At 60.1% G+C, this 21,960-nt stretch overlaps 1 protein-coding gene across 2 annotated transcripts in view; it reads left to right on the forward strand.

The window, feature by feature from the left end:
- Positions 1-21,960, forward strand: part of ADCYAP1R1 (ADCYAP receptor type I) — a 48,731-nt gene that overhangs the window by 4,505 nt on the left and 22,266 nt on the right. For both annotated transcript variants that reach the window (XM_054571259.1, XM_054571260.1), the window contains exons 2-9: positions 4,271-4,408; positions 5,959-6,064; positions 14,783-14,890; positions 17,300-17,320; positions 18,306-18,347; positions 20,614-20,723; positions 21,224-21,321; positions 21,747-21,879. In XM_054571259.1, coding sequence (XP_054427234.1) covers positions 4,370-4,408; positions 5,959-6,064; positions 14,783-14,890; positions 17,300-17,320; positions 18,306-18,347; positions 20,614-20,723; positions 21,224-21,321; positions 21,747-21,879 — 657 coding nt within the window. In that variant the 5' untranslated portion in view covers positions 4,271-4,369. The remainder of the gene's footprint in view (positions 1-4,270; positions 4,409-5,958; positions 6,065-14,782; positions 14,891-17,299; positions 17,321-18,305; positions 18,348-20,613; positions 20,724-21,223; positions 21,322-21,746; positions 21,880-21,960) is intronic.

Genomic DNA, 21,960 nt, shown 5'->3' on the forward strand with positions numbered 1-21,960 from the left:
ACCACCCACGGCTCCTCAGGATGGGAGACAGGGTGGACGGGCTTCACAGCATGACCTCCAGAAGGTCGCCGGGTTTCTCGGGAACTGAACTCTTACCTGTGAAAAGCAAAAACCCCACACAGGCGGTGCGCCGGGCCCTTCCCTGCCTGAGCCTGGCTCCCCTGTCAGATACAGGGCTTGGGTGAGGTCACGGCTGCGGTTCCTTGCAAGCACCTGGCTTCTGTCGCCTCCTAGACGTGGGACCCAGTGGCTATGCTCTGAAAGGGGAAGGTGTGAACACCAAAAAGAAGCATCAGCGTTAATGAAGATTCTGCAATTGCTAGGACGCCCCTGGCCCGGGTGTTGGGCTCTGTCCCTCCTCAGCTCTGACCCTTTGGAGGAGGGTAGAGGTTGTGGAGGTGCCCCCTTCCTCCCCAGAGGCAAGTGCAGGTCCGTGCCTTTGGTTGGGGGGGGGGGGGGTGGTTCATGTTGCAGTGTCACGCCTGGCTGCCTGTGCTGGGAGGGAGAGGAGGAACAGTGGCCTGGCCTGGACCGGTTTTATTAATAAAGGGAGTGTGCAGAGAGCAAGGGAGGCCAGTGATGCATTTCTCCTGGGTCATCCCCTCCGGGTGTCCTCGCTTGGCTCTGCCCAGTCACAGGGAGGGGTGCTGAGCAGCCAGAGCAGTCCAGGAGGAGGTGGCCCAGATGGCTCCAGCCCCATGAGGGAGGAGAGAGACCCAGGGCTGTGTGTCCCAGTGGAAAGGGAAGGGGAGATGCTGCCTTCCCACTGTGGGGACTTCCACGAGGCAAAGAGTGGCCTGGAAAGTCTCGGTGGGACGATATCAGAGCTTTCCTGGGACGTGGGGCGGGACCAGCTCCTGGAGAGGGGTGAGCGCCCCATCCGCGGAGCCAGGACATCCTCAGCTGAGGTGCTGTCAAAAGGGTCCTGCAGGGTGCAGGGGGATGGCTAGGGGGTCTCTGAGCCTCCTCCCACTGCAGGCAGAAAGTCCAGAGCCCGGTGAGTCACCGCTGGCTTCAGTGTGCGGATGAGTGATGCCGTCTTCCTGTGTGCCTGGCTAAGTGGCTCACGGGAGGACTTGGCTGCTCCTGCCAGCTCCCCCTCCTGGCTTGTCGCTGGGCCGCTGGGGCCTGAGGGGCAGGGCGGCCTTCCTGAATCTGGAGCCGGGGAGCGGACTTTGCTCCGGTCCAGGCGTCTGACACACACCCGGGCCTGCCAGGCAGGGGTCCGACGGCTCTCCACGGCGTGACCTTGGGGAGCGTCGCCCCCTCTCTAGTCCCAGTTTCCCCGCAGGTAACTCAGTGCCACAGGGAGGTGGCCTTTAAAGTCCATTCAGGTCTGAAATGCAGTGTTTATAATGACGTCTTTCTAAGGAGGGTGCTTCACATAAAGAAGTGTGGGCGGGGAAGGGGGGTGTAGCAGAAGGCCTGAGCAGTCCCCAGGTGTATGAGAGGGGTCCCTAACGGGGTACTGGTGGGTTCTGCGCCGAGCTTCCTTTCAGCAATAACAGAGGCTGGCAGGCACGTAGGGATGGAGTGCATGAGCTTTGGCACCAGGTGGCTTGGGTTCACTTCCCAGCTCTACCACATATGTGCTGCGTGACCTTAGGGAAGTTGCTTAGCCTCTCTGTGCCGCAGCCACCTCAGCTGTAGAACGAGGATGGTGCTAGTAACTACTTCATAGGTTTGGGCAGGTGAAATGAGTTAATGCATATTTATTGCTTGGAAGTGTGCCTGACACACGCTGAGTGTTTAGTAAATGTTAGTCATTAGTAAAAGTGTGGCTGGCCTGCTGTTCTCATTTTGGATGTGACCTCAGGCTATGGGACAGAGGTGACAGCAGGGTGGTCAAAAACCTGAACACAGGCAGCAAGATAATAATGAAAATAGTTAACAAACATATAGCCCTTACCGGGAACCGGGCTGGCCTGTGCACTCCGTAGTTTTACTTACATAAATTTCTCGATGCCTCACAGTAACACCTATGAGACAGGTATTACTATTATCCCCATTTTACAGATAATCATAATGAAACAGAAGAGGAAAGTGGCTTGCTTGAGTCCCTAAGGCTAAAAACTCTAGCAAAATGGTCCCCAAATCCACCACAATAAATGTCAGGAGACAGAGCGTATTGTCTTTTCGATCGGTAGCAAAATTGCTCCAGTAGAGCCTGGAACCAAGAGAGGGAGCCTGGGACGATCGGTGATGGGTCATCCTGAGACACTTGTGCGGTGGGTAGGGTTCAACCCCAGGGTGCAGGAGCCTGGCCCCGCCCTGCGAGAGGCCACTGGCGGCCTGGGGGCGTCAGGGGAGGAGGCAGCCAGGAGGAGAATTAGCAGCAGCTGCTGAGGGCAGTGGGGGCAGACCCGGGGGCTGCCATCAGGGGGCCCAAGGGAGTGCCAGGTGTGGGGCAGGGGCCTAGTGTTGTAAACTCCAAGCACTGTCCAGCAAAGGTGCCAGGAGGGGCTGCGGAGGGGACCGCTGAGGTCCCCTGCTGTGGTCAGGGAGTGGGAGGGTCAGGGCTTGGGAGCTTCCGGGGTCTCTTTCGCTGCTGTGTCTATGTCCAGTTGGGCAGGGTGGGGGGGCTGTGGGGGGGGGGTGGGTGAACAGGAGAGGACAACAGTGGGTAAGAGAACAGACCTCAGAAGTTCTCATCCCAAGGGAAAAATTTTTGTAACTGTGGTGATGGATGTGAACCAGACTGCAATCATTTTGCAATATATAGATATTGAATCGTTATGTTTTACAACGGAAACCAATGTAATGTTGTATATAAATTACATCTCACTAAAAGTGAGAGAAGGCAGTAGTGGGAATCCAGAACCCCGGGTCCAGTTCCGAAGGAGGCTGGTGTCAAGCGCCCCCCGTCCGGTCCACCCCGTGTGCCTGGGTTGGGGCCACGCCTGGCTCCTGGCTCTCACATCCTTGCCTGAGCAGCCCGGTGACAAAGCAGAGGGCTGGTCGGGCTGGGGCCTCAGCGCCGGGGTGTTTTCCGTCCAATGCAGTGGCGGCTGCGGAGCTGAGCTCCCAGAGTGTGATGAGCATCTGCCAGTGTGGCCTCCCCCCGTGAGCACGTGTGTGTGCATGTGCCCAGGTGCATGTGCCTGCGTGTGTCCCTACGCCTGCCTCTAAATCCAGGTCTCATTGCCTCTGTACAGCAGAGAGACTTTGCACAGGGAGTGTGTGTAAGTGTGTGTGTCATATATGTCCATAGTCTGAGGAACATGCCTGAATATCTGGATTGTGGCGCGATTTGGCGTCTGCCCGCATCTTTGTTCTCTGCTCTGTGAGTGTTGTGTGTTCAGGGCTGTAAAACCCAGATGCGGAATTACTGGATTGATGTGAATGCACTTTCACGATTAGTTTTAGAAGCAGACCAGACTCATCCCCCGGGAAGGTGCTGGGGCTCCCACAACCTCCTCACTCGCCCCTGCCCCATGCCCTGTCGTTCCCACGAGTGGCCTCGGTCCTGCAGGGCCTCGGAGCTCTGAGGTGGCAGCTTGCCCTTCAGCAGCCACTTTGCTCTGCATGCGCGGAGGTAAAGGCTTTATCCCCGAGGCCCAGTGGGCTGAGGCGGGGCGAAAGGGGCAACGTGTGTGAGGGGATGGCTCGGCAGCCGGAACAAAGCGGCCTTCTACGAACGAGCAAGTTAGAAGTGTGGTTCTTTCTCACGCAGCGGTCTGGAGCTGGGGGGCGGCCTGGCTCCCCGAGTCCGCCAGGCATCCTGGGTCTTTTCAGAGTCCTCCCCACCCCTCAGGTGCTATCTTTCTGCTGCCTGGTCCAAGCTGGGTCGGGTCTGGCATTTGAGAAGGACGCAAGAGCAGACGTGGCCAGCATGAGATGCCTCATGGACAGGCGGCCCCTGTCATCGCCACCCCCATTCCATGGGTGGGAACTGCATCACATGCCCTCACCTGAGAGCAAGGGGAGAAGGAAATGTCCCCTCCAAGTGGGGGCACACACAGTGACAGCAAAAACTGGTTGTGGGGCGACATTTGGGGACGCAGCCGTCTGCCACAGAGGAGAAAGCCTTCTGGGGCACCCCAGGGGTCCAGCGGGGGCACTGCCAACGTGCTCCCCTGGGCCTGGCACTGGGCAGGTGTTCAGCAGATGTTTGTGCGACAGAGCAGAGAACAGCGTGGACGAAGGCGGGAGGGGTTCCCCGGGGAGGCTCAGGGCCTTGGTAGGGGAGGAGGTCCTGGGCGAGGGCAGGCAGTCCCTGCCCGCCTCTGCCGCTGGACCTGCAAGACTGAGGCCTTTCCTTTCTCTCTAGCCCTAGCCACCTTGGGCTGACCAGCGGCCGCTCTGAGCGGGAGGCGAGCGGGGCTGGCCTGAGTCCCCTTCCGGGCTGAGAAGCGTCAAGGCCAACGTCATGCAGGCCTCCCTGGCCACCCTTCTTCTGCTGCCGATGGTAAGGACCCAGGACTGTCCCCTCCACCGCCAGCTGGAGCCCCAGGCTCCCTGGAGCCCCCACCCCAGGGGAACTTCAGCTGGCAGCTCTGCCGGCACCCCCGCTGGACCATCTAGCACCTTTGTGAGAATTAGAAAGGGTGCCCCATCCTCAAGATCCTCAGCTGACTTGAGCAGAAATTGTTACACAGTTTGGAAATCTACTACAATGGTGCCAAGCGGGGCAATCTGTAGAGCTGTGCAGGACACGTCCCCATCAGCTGTGTGGCGAGGGCCTGGCCAGGGCTGCAGCAGGCGCTGCGGATCCCGGCCCCTGCCCGCAGGTCTCTGCCAGGCTAGAGCTCAGCAGCCTGCTCTTTGCGTGTGTCCCTCCCAGAGCAAGGGCGGTGGGGAGGGTTCCCAGAATGGCCCCGGCCCTGGGAATTCAGACCAGCAGTGGGCGTACCTCTCCCGAGAGCCCTGGGTCGGAACCCTGCCTCTGCCCGGCCTTAGTGCGTGACCTCAGACAGGCCCGTCCCTCTCCCTGGAAGCCTCCGTTCTCCCCATTGGATGCCTATGATTCCTCTGATGCCAATGCCAACCGTGAATGCCCTGCAACATTTCCGACTGGCCCCAGGCAGGGGCATGGCCCCTGGCTGGGAACCAGGGTTCCTGTGTGACCTCCCTCCTCCTAACTCCCTCACTGTGCCGCTGGGACACTGAGGCCCAGAGAGGAAGGGCTGGGCTGAACACTGCCCCAGCAGCTCAGATGCCCCTGTGCTCCCTGACGTGCCCTTACGGAACCATTCCTGCCCCCGAACTGAGCGTTAGTGACAGCACCGGGACGCGGCTGTCACGAGAGCATCACGTGGACTTCGAAGTCCCTTGGTCCTGCACCTGAACCCAGTATCTGCCACTTACCAGCCTGGGACCTTGGGCAGGAGTTTCTTAACTCCTCTGAGCCTCAGATTCCTCTTTTGTGAAATGGGGCAAGAGTGAACGAGAGTGGTTCATAGGCCCACCGAGCGCTGCCACCGCTCCTCCGCCCGTGCCTTTGACGTGAGTCCCTCCTCCCGCCAGTCCCTCCTCACCCCTAAAGCGCAGTAGTTGCCTCGAGGTCTCTGGAACCAGCCTGCCTGGGTTCAAATGCTGGTCGCACAGTCTACTAAGCTGTGTAACTTTGGGCAATGTACTTAACATCTCTGGGCTTAAGTTGCACACCTATAAAATGAGACAAGGTAAAAAGAGTATAGGATTGTATACTGCATGTGTGTAGTAAAGTACTATATGTGTGTTTGCTATGATTTTTATAAGATATGGAAACTGAGGCCCAGGGATGGGGTGGGGTCCCCCCACGGCCACATTGAGTTGGTATAAAAGAGCCCTCAGGGTGTTTGTGACAGCTTGGCTGTGAGGGCCCCTGCCGGTCCTGAGTCTCTGTCACTGTCCTCTCCCTGCTCTGCCTCTGCCCCCGCCCCCTGCACTGCCCACAGGGCTTAGGGAGCCGTGCTTCTGGACAAGCCTCCCTGCTCCCTCCCACCACCCATCCCACGTGTCCCCTGTCCCCTGCAGACCACCGCCATGCACTTCAACTGCATATTGAAGGAGGAGAAAGCCATGTGTCTGGAGAAGATCCAGAGGGCGAAGGAACTGATGGGCTTGAACGACTCCTCCCCAGGTGAGCAGGGTGGCGGGGAGGACCGTGTCCTCGCACATTGGGCCAGCCTTTAGAACCGATGTTTCAGCCTCTGGCCCTCTCATAAAGAAAGATGGAGGGCCCGGGTCTTGGGACCTTCAGAAAGCCCTTGCCGGGGGGTGGGAGGGATGTGGAGTCCTGGATCCGCCCCGGGTTGCTGTCCTTGGGGACGGGCCTGACCTGCATGCCTCACTCAGGGAGGGGCTGCTCTGGGTGGCCAGATGTGGCCACCTTTGTCCCCAGGGCAGCTGGGACGGAGCTGGCACCCAGGCTGGGCTGTGGCTGTCAGAGAGCTCGTTAGCAAGCGGCCCGGGCCTGGTGGCAGCAGGGACACAGCTGTTGCCGGTGCGGTGCCCGGGCTGGCAGCACCTGGCTTCCAAGGCCGGAGGTGCGGGCCCCTCCCCACCCCCTCTGCTCACTCCGTCGGAAGCCCAAGAACGAGGCAGCAGCAGGCACCCAGTCCTCAGCCTGTCTAGCAGCACTTCTCTGGGGGCCACTGGGGGCCCGGGACGGGGTCCTGCCTCCTCTGTGGGAGCGGAACCGCAGGCCATTTAGCAGCCGCGCTTCTCCCCATTGGATGCCTGTGACTCCCCTGATTCGATGCCAGCCGTGAACGCCTCGCAGCCGTGAACGCCTCGACTGCCTCATGACATTTCCGAATGGCCCCAGGCAGGGGCCTGGCCCCTGGCTGGGAACCAGGGGTCCTGTGTAACCCCCTCCTCCTAACTCCCTCACTGTGCCGATGGAACGCTGAGGCCCCAAGAGAAAGGACACCTCGTCTTTCCAACTCCCTGCGGCACCAGGGAGAGGGGCTGCGTGGGGAGCGGAGGGGGTGGGGGCAGCCCCGGGGCCTCGCCAGCCTCATTTACACCTCAGTCACTGTGGGTGGGGCGCTCTGCCCAGACTAGAGGATCCACCCTTCCCTCCAGATCCTCCCCGTTCACAGGGAGCTCTTCTGAGCACCATCTGTTTAAATACTCGATTAATCTGCAGCCCAGTTATGTGTAACGGTCCCTCCAGGCCCCGCTCCCCGGCCAGTCAGTGAACATTAACTGGTAACGGAGCCACCACCGGCCCTGCCGGCCTTGCCCTCCTGCCGAGCTCTGGCTCAGCCCTAACGGAGGCTGAACGTGGATTCTTGGCCACCCCAGCCAGGGAAACCGAGGCAGGGGGCCCAAATCTGGTCCGAGGCACTGGTCTAGGGGATGGGAAAGTGGGACCCTGGGGTGGACCTGGAATCCAGGTGCCCTGCCTCCCAGCCCAGGGCCATCGTTCCTGCATTGCAGGTGTCAGGTGCATTGGGGGTTGGGCAGTGAGAAGCTTCCGGAAGGAAAGGGGAGAGGCAGAGGTGGGGTTATTGCACAGGTGTTTGTGGAGCCTCGGGCTGGAAGAGGACAAGGAGGGTGGCCCAGACGGCTGTCCTGGCAGACGCTTGCTCACGTGAGACAGAGGTGACCCCGGGAGGGGAATCCAACCCCAGGTGTACTCAGAACAGGGGAGAAAGGAATTCTGGGAGGCTTCGAGGAGAAGGTGGTATTGAAACGCAATGCTTGGTTCTCAACCCCTTGCTGCACATCAGAAGTGCCAGAAAAATGGGTACAGTCCAAACCGATTAAAGCGGAACCTCAGCTGGCCATAGTCACTGTGGGTGGTAAAGGCTCCCGAGGCGGTTCTGATGTGAAGCTGGGCTGAGAACTCTGAGCGAGGCCCTGGGGGAGAGCAGGCCATTGACGGCAGGTGAGAGCTGAGGGACGGACGAACGAACGAACCAGAAGAACATCCCTGGCTGGGGGGCTGGGGGCTGGGGGGCTGGGGGTGTAACTCCTGGGTTCTGGGATCCTTTGTTGGAGCAGAGGCGGGTGGGCCAGAGAGCAGGTGTCTGGAGGTTCCAGCTCCATCTCCACTAGACTTGGAGGCAGGAGGGGACAGCAGTGGGTGGCTTGCACTGGGCTGGCATCCCTGCAGTGTCCCCTAGGACCCCATCTGGCCCTTGTCGAGCCCCGCCTCAGGGGCCTGAGTCAGGGCCTACCGTAGGTCACCCCCAAACCTGAACTTGGGGGAGGGACACCAAGCCTGTGGGAGAAATTCCCTCACTTACTTTCCCCCTCACCCTCTAACGCATTTAACTCCCCTGATGAGCTGGAGTCTTCAGGTGCCTGGGTGCCCCACCCATATTGCCACTTGGTCACAACAGGTGGATCTGATTTTTTATCCCAAAGGGAAGATAGGAGCCGAGTTCGTGACAAGCTGGAATCTTTGGGTGTCTGGCCTGGGTCGGGTGAGGGCAAGGCCAGGGGAAGGGGACTACAGAGAGGTTTGCGCTCTGGTAGCCCTCGCTGCAGTTCAGGGATGAGTGTCAGTGGGGACAGGTGCGGCTGGTGCTGGGAATTCAGTGGAGGGAGAAAGACCTCCCTGCTGGACGGAGTGAGTGTAGGTGGTGGATCCAAGAGGGCTTCAGGGAGGAAGCGGCATTCAAGCCGGGCATGGAAGAAGGCAGGGCACGAAGGAGTCTCCTGGAGGCAAGGGGCTATCCCTCCTCTAGCCCTGAGGCCCAGGGAGGACAGGAGGCCACACCCGCCCACAGTCTACCTGAGGAGAGGTTTCCCCGCCTCTCCCTTTGAGTCACAGGATGAACAGAGCTGAGACCTAATTCAGCATCATCAAAAAATACAGCCGTCAGGTGGAAAAGAAGACTGTGGGCCCAGCTGGACCACCACCTCTGTGGCTCTTTCTTACTATGTGCCCCAGAACCTCTGCTGTTAAAATGAGAAGGTGGAATGGGTCATGTTAATAACACAGACTTACATAGGTTAACCCTCTACCAGGCCCTGTACTAGTGCTTTTTCTCCTACTGCAGCCACCTAGTGGGTAGGTTTTATTATGACCCCTTTTACATGTGAGGAAACTGAGGCACAGGGAGGTTTTGTGCTTTGTTTAAAGACAGTCCCGTAAGAGGCAGAGGTGGAACTTGTATTCAGGTCACCTGTGCTCTCACCCCTGGGGATGCTGTGCCTCAGAGGATGGTGCACTCTGAGCCCCAAGTGCAGTTTGGAACAGTCTGGAAGGGCTCCCTGGAAGAGCTGAGGAGGGTTGGGGACCAGGCCTGGGCGTCAGAGGGCAGGCGGAGAGGAAGGGGAAGGCGGGAGAGAAACATCCAGTGGAGGACGACGATGTAACCGAAGGTAGAAAAGGAGCCGTGAGTGTGGAGGGCTGGGCTTGTGACAGCTGGCACTTAACTAGCGGGACCGGGTCCCAAATCCTTGCGCACACAGTGGCACGGTGTAGGCGCAGCTCAGGTAAACGTCAGCACCCTGTGGGCTGGGTCGTCATCCCTGCCGTTTGCAGATGAGGCTGCGCAGACTCGCAGAGGGTTGGGTTGCCAGCCCATCACCCAGGAAGTCACACAGCCAGGAAGGACGGGGCCAGGGGGTGCATTCGGCGGTTCCCGAGTTCTGGCCCTTGGCCACCACTGCTCTGGGCTCAGGAGAGGGGTGAGGAGACACCGCCACCCCCTGCTCCCCCTGCGGCAGTGAAAGGGCCTGCGGCAGAGGACGTGGAAATCAGGCTGGGGGGCGGCCGTCCCAGGGCCCCCGAGGCCTGCACTGTCCTTGGCCGTGGAAAAGCTGGAGAGCGTCTGTGCTTCTCGGGGCCGGGGGAGCGTGAGGCCCCAGCTCCGGGGTCCTGCCTGGCTGGGCAGCCCGGGCCCTAGCTCAAGCGCAGCCGAAGGAGAAGGGCGGGGCGAGGGAAGGCCTAGGAGTGTCCAGCTCAGCTCACTTCAGGCCTGTGGTCTGCGGGGGCTTTTCCCTGCGAGCTGAGGCTGGAGGAGCCCCTTCTCAAGGGGCCTTCAGAGCAGGTGGCCCCTGGGCACCTTTCCAGGGTCCGTGTTCTGGGACGGGGTGGACCATGCTGTCCGCTGCCAGGGGATGGTGTGCGAGGCCCCAAGAGAAGCCTCGACCGGGCCCTTGGGGGCGCTCTTGGCTTCGGAGGAAACGTGCTCATGCCGTGGGGGTAGCAGCAGCAGGCCGTCTGTGGGGCTGTGCGGTGTGTTAGACCTGAGAGCGCTGAAGGTGCCCCCCCTCCAGACAACCATGACCAGCACTGGGGCGGGGGCTTGCTGAGGGCCTGCATTAAAAGCCTCCTGGCTACTGAAATGTATCCAAGTTCAAGAAGCACTGGTTTGGCCAGAGAAGAGCCTCCACCAGGGTGCTCGGGTCACCTTGGGCCGGAGGACAGCCCCCGGGGCACCGGTAAGCCAGGCCGGGAGCCAAGAGTCAAGTTCGAGTGTAACCGAGAATCAGCAGTTGTGCGTTATGTTATTAATCTGTGCTTAGATGGAGCAAGAGAGGCCAGCCCTCCTTCTGTCCTCCTTCTCTGTGCCTCTCCTGTCCCTTCTGTCCCCAAGCACACACACTGTGCACAGGACACTGGCCCCGGGCCAGCCAATGTCCCTGAAACACCCTTGAAAATAAAAAAAGAAAATCTGTCAGTTTGTTCCAGTGACTGTGAGGCATACACATACACACACACACACACACACACACACACACACACACACACATTTCTTTTAAACACAATAAAGTGAGTTCACTGGAATGAGGACACTGATCTGACAGGGCTGAGGTGTGTGGCACAGGGTGGGGTTGGGAGGTTCCCAGGAAGGCGCCTGTGCCCCTTCAATCCCTGTCCCTCACTGGTCCCAGGACCTCCACCTCTTAGAGAACATTGGGTAGGAATGTGGATAGTGGCCTTCAGAGTGGCAGCCAAGGGACAGTGTCGTGCTGGGGATGGCATGGGAGCTGAGCAGGCTGGTGCAGGAGGGGAAACCCTCGGCGAGTTGGGGGACAGCAGGAGCAAGCTCTCTGACCGGCGCGTCTGTCCGCCGCATCCTTGGCACGTTTTAAAGATGTTTGTTGGGACCGTTATTAAGGTGTTGTATTTCGTGGTTTTGTCCCTCATTTTCAAACCCCTGAATGCTAAATGGGACTCGAGTCAACACTGGTCCAGCTCTGTCATGTGACGCACGGAGAGGCTGGGACCAGAGGGCCCGGCCAGCTCTGGGACAGGCCCCAGGTCCCCGGCCTCGGCTCTGCTGCTGTGCCAGAGGGAAGGAAAAAAGCTCCCATGCGTGGGAACCTGGGTCTCCTCTCCTGAGCATCCCAGACCGACGCAGGTCACAGGCCCTGCCTGCCGGGCGGGCCGCTTCGTCCCCCGGCCTGCGCGCCCTCCATGAGCCCAGCCGGCACCTCCTCCGGGCCTGCGGGCTTCCGTCAGGCTGGACGCAGGCTGTCCCTGCAGTGAAGCAGGGCTGCTCAGGTGTGGTAGGCCCTGGGGGTCCCCAGACTCTGGAGAAGATGGGCGACGGAGGCCTGTAGCCGCCTTGGCAGGGCAGAGGAGGGAGGCTCACAGGGAGGAAGAGAAAGCCTGCTCATTGCTAGTCTGAACTGGCCTTGGAGGCCAGTCCAGGGCGCCCAGTGCCTGGTCCCAGTATCCACCTGCACCCTCGCCCGAAGAGGAGGGGCTGGCGGAGGGAGCCCCTGCAGGGCTGGGCCCAGGCTTCTCGTCCTTGGAGCAAGAGCAGCTTCTCACCTGCACCCCCCAGCCGCTCTGAGGCTAAGCAGGCACCCGGCGGGGGCGGGGGGCGGAGGACCCTCACTCCCCAAATCGGACTGCAGCCTGCGCCAGAATCACCTGGGAGGCTTGTGGGCTGGGCCTGGCCCCAGAGTTTCTGACGCATTAGGCCTGGGCATCTGCATTCCTGGCAAGTCCCAGTGGTGCCCCCGGTCTGCGGGCCACACTTCGAGAACCGCCGACCTCGAGGGGAGGGCTGCACCCTGAGTCCTCCGCCCGCCCCCCACAGGGCGCTCACGGCTCGCCCACACTTCACTAGGCAGAAACACTGACTGTAAATTAACTTCCAGTAAACCAAAATGATTTTTTGCCCTTGAACGGTAGGGTAAACTGAGGGGCTTGTTCTGACAATGCCCAAGCATCCTTGGGCGGCTTCTCAAAGGGATGACTGCGCCCTTGTCTGAGTCCCTTTGGTGCCTCTGGCCTCACAGGTTTTGAACACAATGTGGAACTGGACAGAATTGTCACCATGACAACCTGAGATTAGCGCCTTATTTTGTTCCAGTCGAGGCTAATGGCTCTGTGTCCTCTCTGTTCTGCCTGCCCAAGTGGTCTTTTCTCCCGCTTTTTTGTTACAAGGCTCGGCCTCTCCTGCGGCTTTGTGTAGATGTCTTAGTGGGAGTCGCCCACCAAGCAGCCATTCCGCACCCCCCACCGGACTCTGCTGACCAACTTGCACAGAGGCTTTGTGGGGTGCAGGGGAAGGGGACAGGCAGAGCCAGGAGGGCCCAGGCAGGCTCAGTGTGGAACTGGGCTACAACCCAAGAGGTGAACAGGGAGGCTTGGGGTGTCCGAGCAGGGAATTCTTCCAGGCACTGGGAGCCTTTCTGATTCCTGACCTTCCTCTGCAGGGGCGAGAAGGAGAGGGGAACTTCCACAGCCTCCCTACAGTGTCTGACGCACTTGCCCGCGTCCCCCTTGAAGCCCGCATTCTTGGCTACTGTGTCACTAACCTCTCCCGGTTTTCCTTGTGTTTCTGGCCACGCCTCCTCCGTCTTCTTGGCCAACTCCTCTTCTGGCACTGGCGTTCCTCCTCCTGCCGGGGCCAGACCCCGCTCTCCCTCCTCACATCTGTGCCTTCTCACGACACACTTCGTCCAGTTCCGCGGCCCTACCTAGCATCCCTGCACCGACCTCTCCCTGTCCTTTCCCTGGTTCTGACTTCGCCTCTGGACTCCAGGCCGCTATCTAACTGCCTGTTTGAAATCATGGCAGGTGCTCCCTGGGGGATGTTTGTCCTGGCAGTGGGGCTGGGAAGGCCGCCCCAGCCCCCTGCCATCTTTCTGGGCAGCGGCAGGTCCCAAGTGAATCTCTGTTCCTGATGTGAGCTCCAGTCGCTCAGGCTTGGGGTCCCCTCGGAGACACTCAGCTTTCAGTGTGCACACAGGGAAACTGAGTCAGGGTTCCGGGGGTAGGGACTTGCCAGAGTCATGCAGTGAGCCCTTGGCAGAAGCAGACAAAACTCCAGGCTCGTGGCTGCCGTGCGGGAGCTGGGAGGACACCGTGCCCCTGCCTTCTCTCCCTTGCCCTCAAAGGCAAACTCTCAAATGTGTTCTCTCCACCCCTGTAGCCCTGGGCCAATGGGCGTGGCGGGGGCTCAGAGAATCCTGTTGAGAGAATGACTCCCCCGCCCCGCCTCCACCCTGGGAGCCCCCTCTTCCTTGTATCGTCTGGCCTGCGCCCTGCGCCCTGCACCCCTCCCTGCTGCTCAGTCCTTGTGGCTGCTCACCTCCATCGAAAGTGCCCCGGGACCTCGGGGACAGCAGCTGGCAGTAGCGGTGGGCTGTTCCAGGGCTCGGTGTTCCACGATAAGGGAACATCTGTCAGGGGGGCTCCTGGGACGTGGGCCAGACGTGCCTGCACTCCACGGCTGTTCCACGGTCAGCATGGGCCATGGCAGCCGCCGATGTGCTGCCAGGTCCCTTTCAAGGACCTGATGTCACAACCAGGCATGTGCTGGCTAGAGTCCTGGTGGGGTGGGTGGGCAGGAACCATCAATAACTGGCCTGTTGTCAGGAGACCCGGGACACGGCTCCTGTGGTCTCATGTGACCCCCAGTGTCCTTGCCTTCTTGGTTTGTTATTCTCAGAGCTCTCGATGGCATTTCGGGCTCCCAAACTCGGTCGCTCCAGGAAGAGGACGCTGTAGGCTACTGTGACTGGGTGTGAATTGCAAAATAGCCAGGTCCCAACCCTGAGAGGCAGGCCACTCCTGGTCCACACGGCGCCCACAAGCCGGTTGGCCACAGACCCCACGGAGAGGCCGGGAGCTCAGGAGGCCTGCCCCGGCCCCTCCCTGCCTGGTGCCTGCCCAGGCTCCCTCCGTGGCCCGTAGGCAGACCTCCACTGGCCTTTCTGCTCATCTCGCAGGGCTCGGTCCACCTCCCCGCCTGGGCCTCTCTCAGGGTAACGATTTCCAGGGACACCTAGTTGACATCATGAAATTAATGATAATAGCAGCAGGGGGTGTGCATCGAGTGAGCTTGGCACTTGCTGGGCACGTTACAGGTATGAGCTCATTACTCCTCACAGCAGCCCCGGGAGGTGGGGCGCTGTCTGTCACCCGCTGGCTGTCACGCTGCAGCAGAGCGGCCCCCTCCGCAGCCCGTGTTCATAGACCCCTCAGCAGCGTGTACACCCTGTCCTGACACTCGGAGCTCTGCCACCTGTCACTTCCCCCGCCTCCTCCTTTGCTTCCCTCACGATCGCCTCACTGTGTGCACCTCCTCTGCCCACCTGAAAACTGGTGGGCCCCCTCTTCCTTGTGCCGTCTGGTCTGCGCCCTGCACCCCTCTCTGCTGCTCAGTCCTTGTGGCTGCTCACCTCCATCAAAAGTGCCCCAGGACCTCGGGGACAGCAGCTGGCAGTAGCAGTTGGTTGTTCCAGGGCTCGATGTTCCACGTTAAGGGAACATCTGTCAGGTGGGCTCCCTTACAGATGTTCCGTCCCATTCCATTGCCTCCCCCACGGCCATGGTGCCGGGCCTCAGGGACCACGTTAGGGAACTGAGGTGACAAGGCCACTGAGAGGTGCTCTTGGCCAGGGCCTGGCTTACATGGCTCTCTTCCCACAGGCTGCCCGGGGATATGGGACAACATCACGTGTTGGAAGCCCGCCCAGGTGGGCGAGATGGTCTTCATCACCTGCCCCAAATTCTTCCAGATCATCGATCCAGACCAAGGTGGGTTCCTCGGGGCCACTTCAGGCCACACTCAGTCCAGTCCACTCCCCACGCGTGGGCCCCAGGCCTTCCTGGGACACAACCACCAGGGACATCGGGCAGGCAGGGAGGTGACCCCTGCTCTGGAGTTCACATGTGGGGGCAGGGACCACAGACCTCCTGCTCCCAGGAACACGGAGGCTTCTCTCAGACGTGGTGCCCAGGTTCCCATGGGGCTACATCGTCGTGGGTGGGGCAAGGCTGGGGCCTTACCCATCACTACCCCAGCTGACCCTGAGCAAGACATTCACTCCTCTCTCCTCTGTTCCCTAGTCTGTCAAACAGGAATGTGGTGTGGCCGCTGGGGACTTGTGCGACACAGATAGTCATTTAACATGGGGATGGGCACATTTGGGTGTTCAGTGGTAACTGTTCGCTGACGTTATTGATGTCACTCGCATGGAGATGCTCAGAGGCCCAGGGAGACACACAGATGTGGACACATGTGAGACGCCCTTGGGCAGCAAGACACGAGGCGCTCGCCCATTCCCACGCCTCCCGGTGCCCAGGATGCTTGTGTGTATTAAGCAGAGTGTGTTCTTGGTCCTCGCTGTCCTCCGGAAGCTCTGGAGGCTTAGGAGAGGGGGAGCGGGGGTCCTGTTCCCCGGGAGTTTCCAGGCTGCGCGTTGCACACGGGGCTGTGTGACTTACAGATGCTGGCCTGGGTGACCGTTGTATGATGGCACCCTCCCCACGAGGAAAGGCTGGGGGGCACAGGCTGTGGAGAGCTCAGTTTGGGCTGTGGGGATCCTCAGGTGGGCAGCGGGTGGGCTTTGTGACTCAGGGTGGACAGTGTGGGGAGAAGGCAGTGCTCCGCCCACGGGCACGAGGCCCCCACACCTGCGTCTCCCCTGTGGGTGTGAGCCTGGTGCACCCTCCAGGCCTATTCCCACCTTCAGCTGAGGCTTTGGGGACTCCCCAAGACGGTCGGTGTCTGGCCAGACCTTTGGGACCCAGGAAACAGCCCAGAGCCAGTCCCTGGCCCTCCGCTGCCCCCCTGTGGGCGTCAGGAGAAGTGGGGCAGCAAGCCAAGGGCACCGAGTTAGGGAGCTGGGCTGCAGGCAGGCAGTGGACTGAGAGCCACCCCTTGACTGCTGAGCCCTGGGCGGGGGCCTTGGTGGCAGGAGGAGTCTGAGTCATGTGTGGCCATCCACCGGTCCTCCGGGGCCTGGACCTCAGCTTCCTCCTTCACCTGAGGCTTCGGCTGATGTCCTTCTAGAAGAGGCGAGTTTTCAAACTCCACTCTGCTGCGGAGTCCTGCCGGCCGCCGTCCCCTGTCCTGTCGGTGAGAGACAGAGGCAAATTCTGTTTTATACCTGGCATTCCCCCAGCCTGACTCTGCCTGGAGTGGTGGGCGCTTGCAAGGGGCATAGCAGCGGGAGATAGCGACGGTGTGTTGGGGTGCCAGGCCCGTGTCTCAGGCATCCGTCCCAAGACCAGAGAAGGCAGGGTATGGCTCCAGAGCCCCCGGACTTCACCTCCCCACTGTGCGCAACACCTCCCACCTCCAAACCCCCTGCCAGCAGCCAGACTCCCCCATCCTGACAACGAGGGGGCTGGGCTCGACCACGTCCTGTCTAGAACAGGAGAGGAAGTGAGCTCTGAAAGAGGGGACACAGGAGGGAAGTGCAGTGTGAGTGGGGGGACGTGAGGCATGTGGCTGCCCTGCGATGCAGCCCGGTCTCCAACTCATTTCGGTAGAAGCCAAGTTAGTCACCTCTTCCATTCACAGACGCCTTTCATTCATTCATTCATCAACTTAAAGTTGATTGAACATCTACTCTGGGTCAGGTACCATGGCAAGACTGCTTCTCTTCAACAACAAACAGCAACAAAAAGGCACAATGAATCAGCAGTAAAATAAGACTTTCTTAAGATAAACTTCCCTTCCGGCTCTAGCCCTCCCTCTGGCACTCGGGCAGTGAATGTGCCCTTTGTGCCTGATGCCTGGCCGCTCACTACACAGGGCCTTCCAGCATCTGTTTGCAAAGCTGAACTCGTGAGACACGCCTTAAATACTTAGAGAGCCCGGAATGGCGTTGCTCGCTGCACCTCCACGTTCCCAGGGCTGGACCTGGCGCTCACTGTGGTAGCTGCTGCTTTGCAGGCTGGGGAGGTGCGAAGCGCTCTCCTCCTCGCAGACACCTGGGCTCACGTCTCTGTAACTGTGTCCTGTCCTAGAGGGAGGGGTAGGAGTCTTCAGTGCTTGCCTGATCCCCAGCTTATAGTCCCCGTGGCTCAGGACCCCCAGCAGAAACTCCCTACAGAGTTTGGGGATGGGGCAGGAGAGGGGGAGGGGCAGCAGGGCCCCCTGAGGGCAGACCCCACTTCAGCCCTTGCTCACCTCTGCGTGCTCTCTCTCTCTTTCAGTCTGGGAGACCGAAACCATAGGTAAGAGGAACCCTGGAGACAGCAGACTGCTGATCATCTGTCCATCTCTCCATCCAGCAGAAGCCCAGCTCTGACTGTTGGGATGGGTGGGGGCAGAACAAAAGGCTTATCAGGGACCAGGGTATCCCCTCCTCCCTCTCCCTCCTTCCCACAAGGCTATCCTAGATGGAGGCGCACAGGAAGATGGAAGGCGCAGCCTGTGACCTCAGGGTGCTCATGGGTTTGTTTGGGAGGACAAGGCTCAGCCATGGAGGGGTTAGAAAACAAGCCCACCACAGGGCCTGAATGCGTGCGTGAGCCCACACAGACACCAACATCCCCAACAAATGAGACCTAAGGATGCAGCATGCAGGCAGAGTAATGTAAAAGTCCATGGAGGCTTCCTGGAGGAGGTGGCGTGTCAGCTAGACCTTGGAAGCAAGATTAGAGGAAGTAGAGGGGAAATGGAGGTTCATTGCTCATAGAGGAGTCAGCCTGAGTGGAGATGGGAATAAAGAGTCAGGAGAGAAAGAGAGAAAGGTCTGAGGATAAAGTCTTTGGAGTCCTGGGTTCCTTTTGATGGGAGCAGTTTGGAGGGGTGAGCACCAAAGAGGAAACCGAAAGCCCAGGACTTGGGTGGCTGTTCTTCGCCTTGTCCTTGAAAAGGCCCAGTCATCCTTTTACATTCCTCTCCCACTCTGGGGGAGGCCTTCTCATCATCCGGATCATGTCCCACTTCCACTTCCTGTGGTCCGGGGAGAGAACTGAGTCATCGGCATCATTAGCATCACAGAAATACAGAGCAAGTGAGGTTAACGTTAGAATGTGCAGTGTGTCAGAAAGGTGTGTGGCTGCCGTTGCTAGGCCCCCTCTTGGCTGAGACCCCACCCCTTGCCCTCCTGATTAGGGGCAGCCTCGGCCTTCCAGCATGGAGAGCTAGCTGTGTTCAGCCCTGCCAAGCTGGTGGCTGGCCGTTCTGACTCATGCCCTTGTCTCTGTTTTGCAGGAGAGTTTGGTTTTGCAGACATTAACTCCTTGAATCTCTCAGGTAAGTGGGGGTCAGCCGTGGGCTGGCTGGAGTAGGAGGGTGTCACCTGCTGACATGTGAGCCTGGGCTATGCCTCTCTGTGGCTGTGTGGCTTTAGCAGGTCCGTTTCTGTCTCTGATGCAGCTGTGGATCTTCTCTGTGGAAACTGGCACTCAAAGTGTGCAGACGATGTCAGGGGTGCACAGATATCTCCAAGCCCCGCCGTGGGTTAGGCAGCCCCTGATAGCTTTGAACTCCCAAGTGTGGAATGGTGGTTCTCGTACTTGAATTGTGGTCACTCGATCCCCCAGCGGGCTTGTTAAAACTCAGATTCCTGGGCTCCCCACCCAGAGTCTCTGAGCAGGCCTGGGGGGGGGCCTGAGAACATGCATTTCCAGCCAGTCTCCCGGCAGATGCTGATGGGCTGGTCTGGGGAGGCGCCCGCTTTGGGGACCCTGCCCCGCCAGCCTGTGCTCCTGGGAGGGTGCCGGGGAGAAGGAGCCTGGTGAAGTCACCAGGCACAGTCACTGCGGGGCCCGACAGTCTGGAGGGGACAAGAGCAACGGTGTGGCCAATTCACGGCCGAGTTCTGAGCAAAGAGGCTTCTACTTCTCTCAGCTCACGTTGTATTATAAAAAGAAAAAGAGAAAGAGAATAAAAGAAAGGGAATGCAGGGGACTTCCTAGGGGACTTCCAAAAAATTGTTCTCTGAAGCAGCTCCCCTTGCCTCTTCCCACCGCCCTGATGTGGGCAAAGCGAAGAGGACATGAGGAGAAGAGGGGACGGCAGGGCCAAGGCCGTGGTCCCCTGGGATGCGTGGGCTCTCTGAAGGAAGTGTTCACAGGGGCTTGGACGGAGCTTGCCGGTAGCAGCCTGAGACAGATTTGCTGGAAGCAGGACCAGCTGGCACGGGAGTGTGAGACAGAAGTGACTCCCGCTGTCCCTGGGCCTGCCAGGCGTCCTCCTGGTCCTGCGTCCTAGGGCTCCGAATCCCAGCCCCCACCCCCAGCTCCCCCAGCTCTGGGCAGAGCTGTGTTTATGGCAGGGCCACCGTCCCCTCTGCTGCTCCCTGAAGCCCAGAATGTGCATTTCTGCCTCTGTTGCCTAAAAAGACTGACTGTAGAACTTCCAACTCAGCCGGCAGGGACATGAGGTGGGCAAAGTGGGGGGTGGGGTCTCCTGACTTGGCCTTGCCCTTGGCCCCTTGCAGAGCGCCCCAGAGGTGGCCTCAGCTGCAGAAGGGGTGCTCCTCCAGCAGCATGTGTGTGGGAGCCCCTTCTCTGCAGGTGACTTTAGTTGTTCACAAAATCCTGCAACAGGAAGACCCATCCCCTGTATCCTAGTCCACCGAGTGAGCCCCCAGGGAGCCGGTCTGCGGGTAGAGGTCGGCCTGGGGCTACCTTCAGGGGCCGGGCCGGAGGCCCAGGAGGCTGCTTGCCTTCTCCGCAGGCCTGGACCTCCGTGGGTCACCCTTACAGACATCAGGAGAGTTGTTCAAAGCTGGAACAGCCCCAGGCCAGGTACTCGTTGGCCTGGCCACACTGTGCTGCCAGCCAGCGACTCCTGCCCCCTCCAAGGTCCCCCAACATGGCCCTTAAAGGGGATCAAAAGAAAACTAAAGTACATTAGTGTCAGGAAACAGACAGACCTCCAAGCCTGGGAAGGCGGAAGTTCTTTAAAAAAAAAACAAAAACACAAAACCTGAGTGTGTATCCTAGTAAGACCTTGTGCTAGGTTCATGAAGGTCTGGTTCTTGCTAATTAAGCAAGCCGCAGCTGCTGGCCAGCCCGGAGCTCCCAGTGAAGGTGTCGCCCAGGGTGTGAATGGGACTCCTGCCCCACGGTCGGTAGTCTGAGGTGTTTCTGGAGCAGAATCCCTGGCGGGGGGGGTGGAGCGGGGAAGGGGGCCCAGAGGGTGTGCTCACTGACGTTGGGTAAGTGCTGACCCAGGGCCCAGGAGAAGGGCTCAGGCCTGTCCTGGGCGAGCCTTGGCCAGTTCCAAAAGGGAGGGAGGCTGGATTCAGCCCGGCCCGGTCCCCTGGCCTCCTGTTCAGAGATCAGCTTGCACCTGTCCCCACCCCACGTCCTTCGTAAAGGCTGAGCTTGAGGTCCTCAGCGATCACTGGTTTCCCTGCGACAGTGGAGGGGTTGGTGAACCTTGAGTGGCCACGTTTCCCAGAGGGGTGTACAGGCCTCCAGGAATCCCCACCAACGAAGTAACTTTGGAAGGAGAATTTCAGGGACCTCTTAAATCATTTTTGTGCCTCTGGGTCCCCCTTCTGCTGCAGGCTTGAGGGTGATAGGCCGGAACTGCACTGAGGATGGCTGGTCGGAGACCTTCCCTCATTATTTTGATGCTTGTGGCTTTGGTGAGGGATATAATGAGACGGGGGACCAGGTGAGTGTCTGCCCCCGCCTGCGGGCAGTGGAGGTGGGGCTAAGAGGCAGGTGGAAGGCTGTCCCCACCAGAGCCTTGACTCCTGATGGGACTACAGGAATCTCAGGTCCCTAGGCAGCATTTATGAGAGTCCCCTGTGTCCCCAAGCCAGGTGCGCGGAGGGCAGGACTTGCGTTCACTCGTTCTGGGCTGAGAAGCAGCTGGTGTGCTGCCTGAGCTCCTTCAGCCCCCACCACGCGTCCCCTGCCCCGCTGGCTGCTCCTCCAGGACCCCAGCCCTCCTGGCCTGGCAACTGGCAGGTGCCTGCTGGGCCCGGCAGGACTCCGCCTGGACCCTTTGCCAGGCTGAGGCAGGTGACAGGGTTAGTTAGTGCTCCGGCCGTCAGCAGGCACCTACTGGGCCCCTGAGGAGGGCAGACACCGTACAGCAGGGAGGAGGCGGTGGGCGCAGAGGTGGGCAGGCCCCACGTGGAGCCCCGCCTGTCCTGTCCCCCACTCCAGGATTCTTACTACCTGTCGGTGAAGGCCCTGTACACGGCCGGCTACAGCACGTCCCTCGTGTCCCTCACCACTGCCATGGTCATCTTGTGTCGCTTCCGGTGAGACCTCCAGCAGAGTTCCACACAGACCGCCCCAGCTCCGAGCCCTGGCTGAGGCCCCCGGATGTCTGCCCCGGAGCTGCCTTGGGAGGCGCTCCCTTCCCCCCAGCCCCCCGCTCTAGGATAACAGATGGGAACCTTGAACCCAGGGAGGGCGCCTGGCCTGTCCAGGGCAGGAGGCCTCCGTGTCTTGCTCTTCTCTTCCTGGTCTAGATACAGAGGACACTGGAGGGAGACGTCTGGCCTCAAGGCGTCCTGGGGCTAGGGGACAGGGGCCTGACACTTAGGGAGGCAGGAGGAAGGGGGTGGTCTAGGTGGGAGGGCCCATTGGCACAAAGTCATGCAGATGTCCCCGGGTGGACCCCGAGCGCGGTTTGCCGTGCTGTGGGCTCGCTGCTTCAAGGCCCCTTCCTCCGCTGGGGCAGGAAGCTGCACTGCACCCGCAACTTCATCCACATGAACCTGTTCGTGTCGTTCATGCTGCGGGCCATCTCCGTCTTCATCAAGGACTGGATCCTCTATGAGGAACACGACAACAACCACTGCTTTATCTCCTCGGTGAGTGAGCCGTGCCCTGTGGGCACGCACCCTTGCTGGGACGCCCCGCCTGCAGGGTGAGACATGGGTCCCCAGTGAACA

The sequence above is a fragment of the Pteronotus mesoamericanus genome, unplaced genomic scaffold (assembly GCF_021234165.1).
Source record: "Pteronotus mesoamericanus isolate MK-2021 breed Mesoamerican mustached bat unplaced genomic scaffold, CSHL_Meso_final contig_220, whole genome shotgun sequence".
NCBI lineage: Eukaryota > Metazoa > Chordata > Mammalia > Chiroptera > Mormoopidae > Pteronotus > Pteronotus mesoamericanus.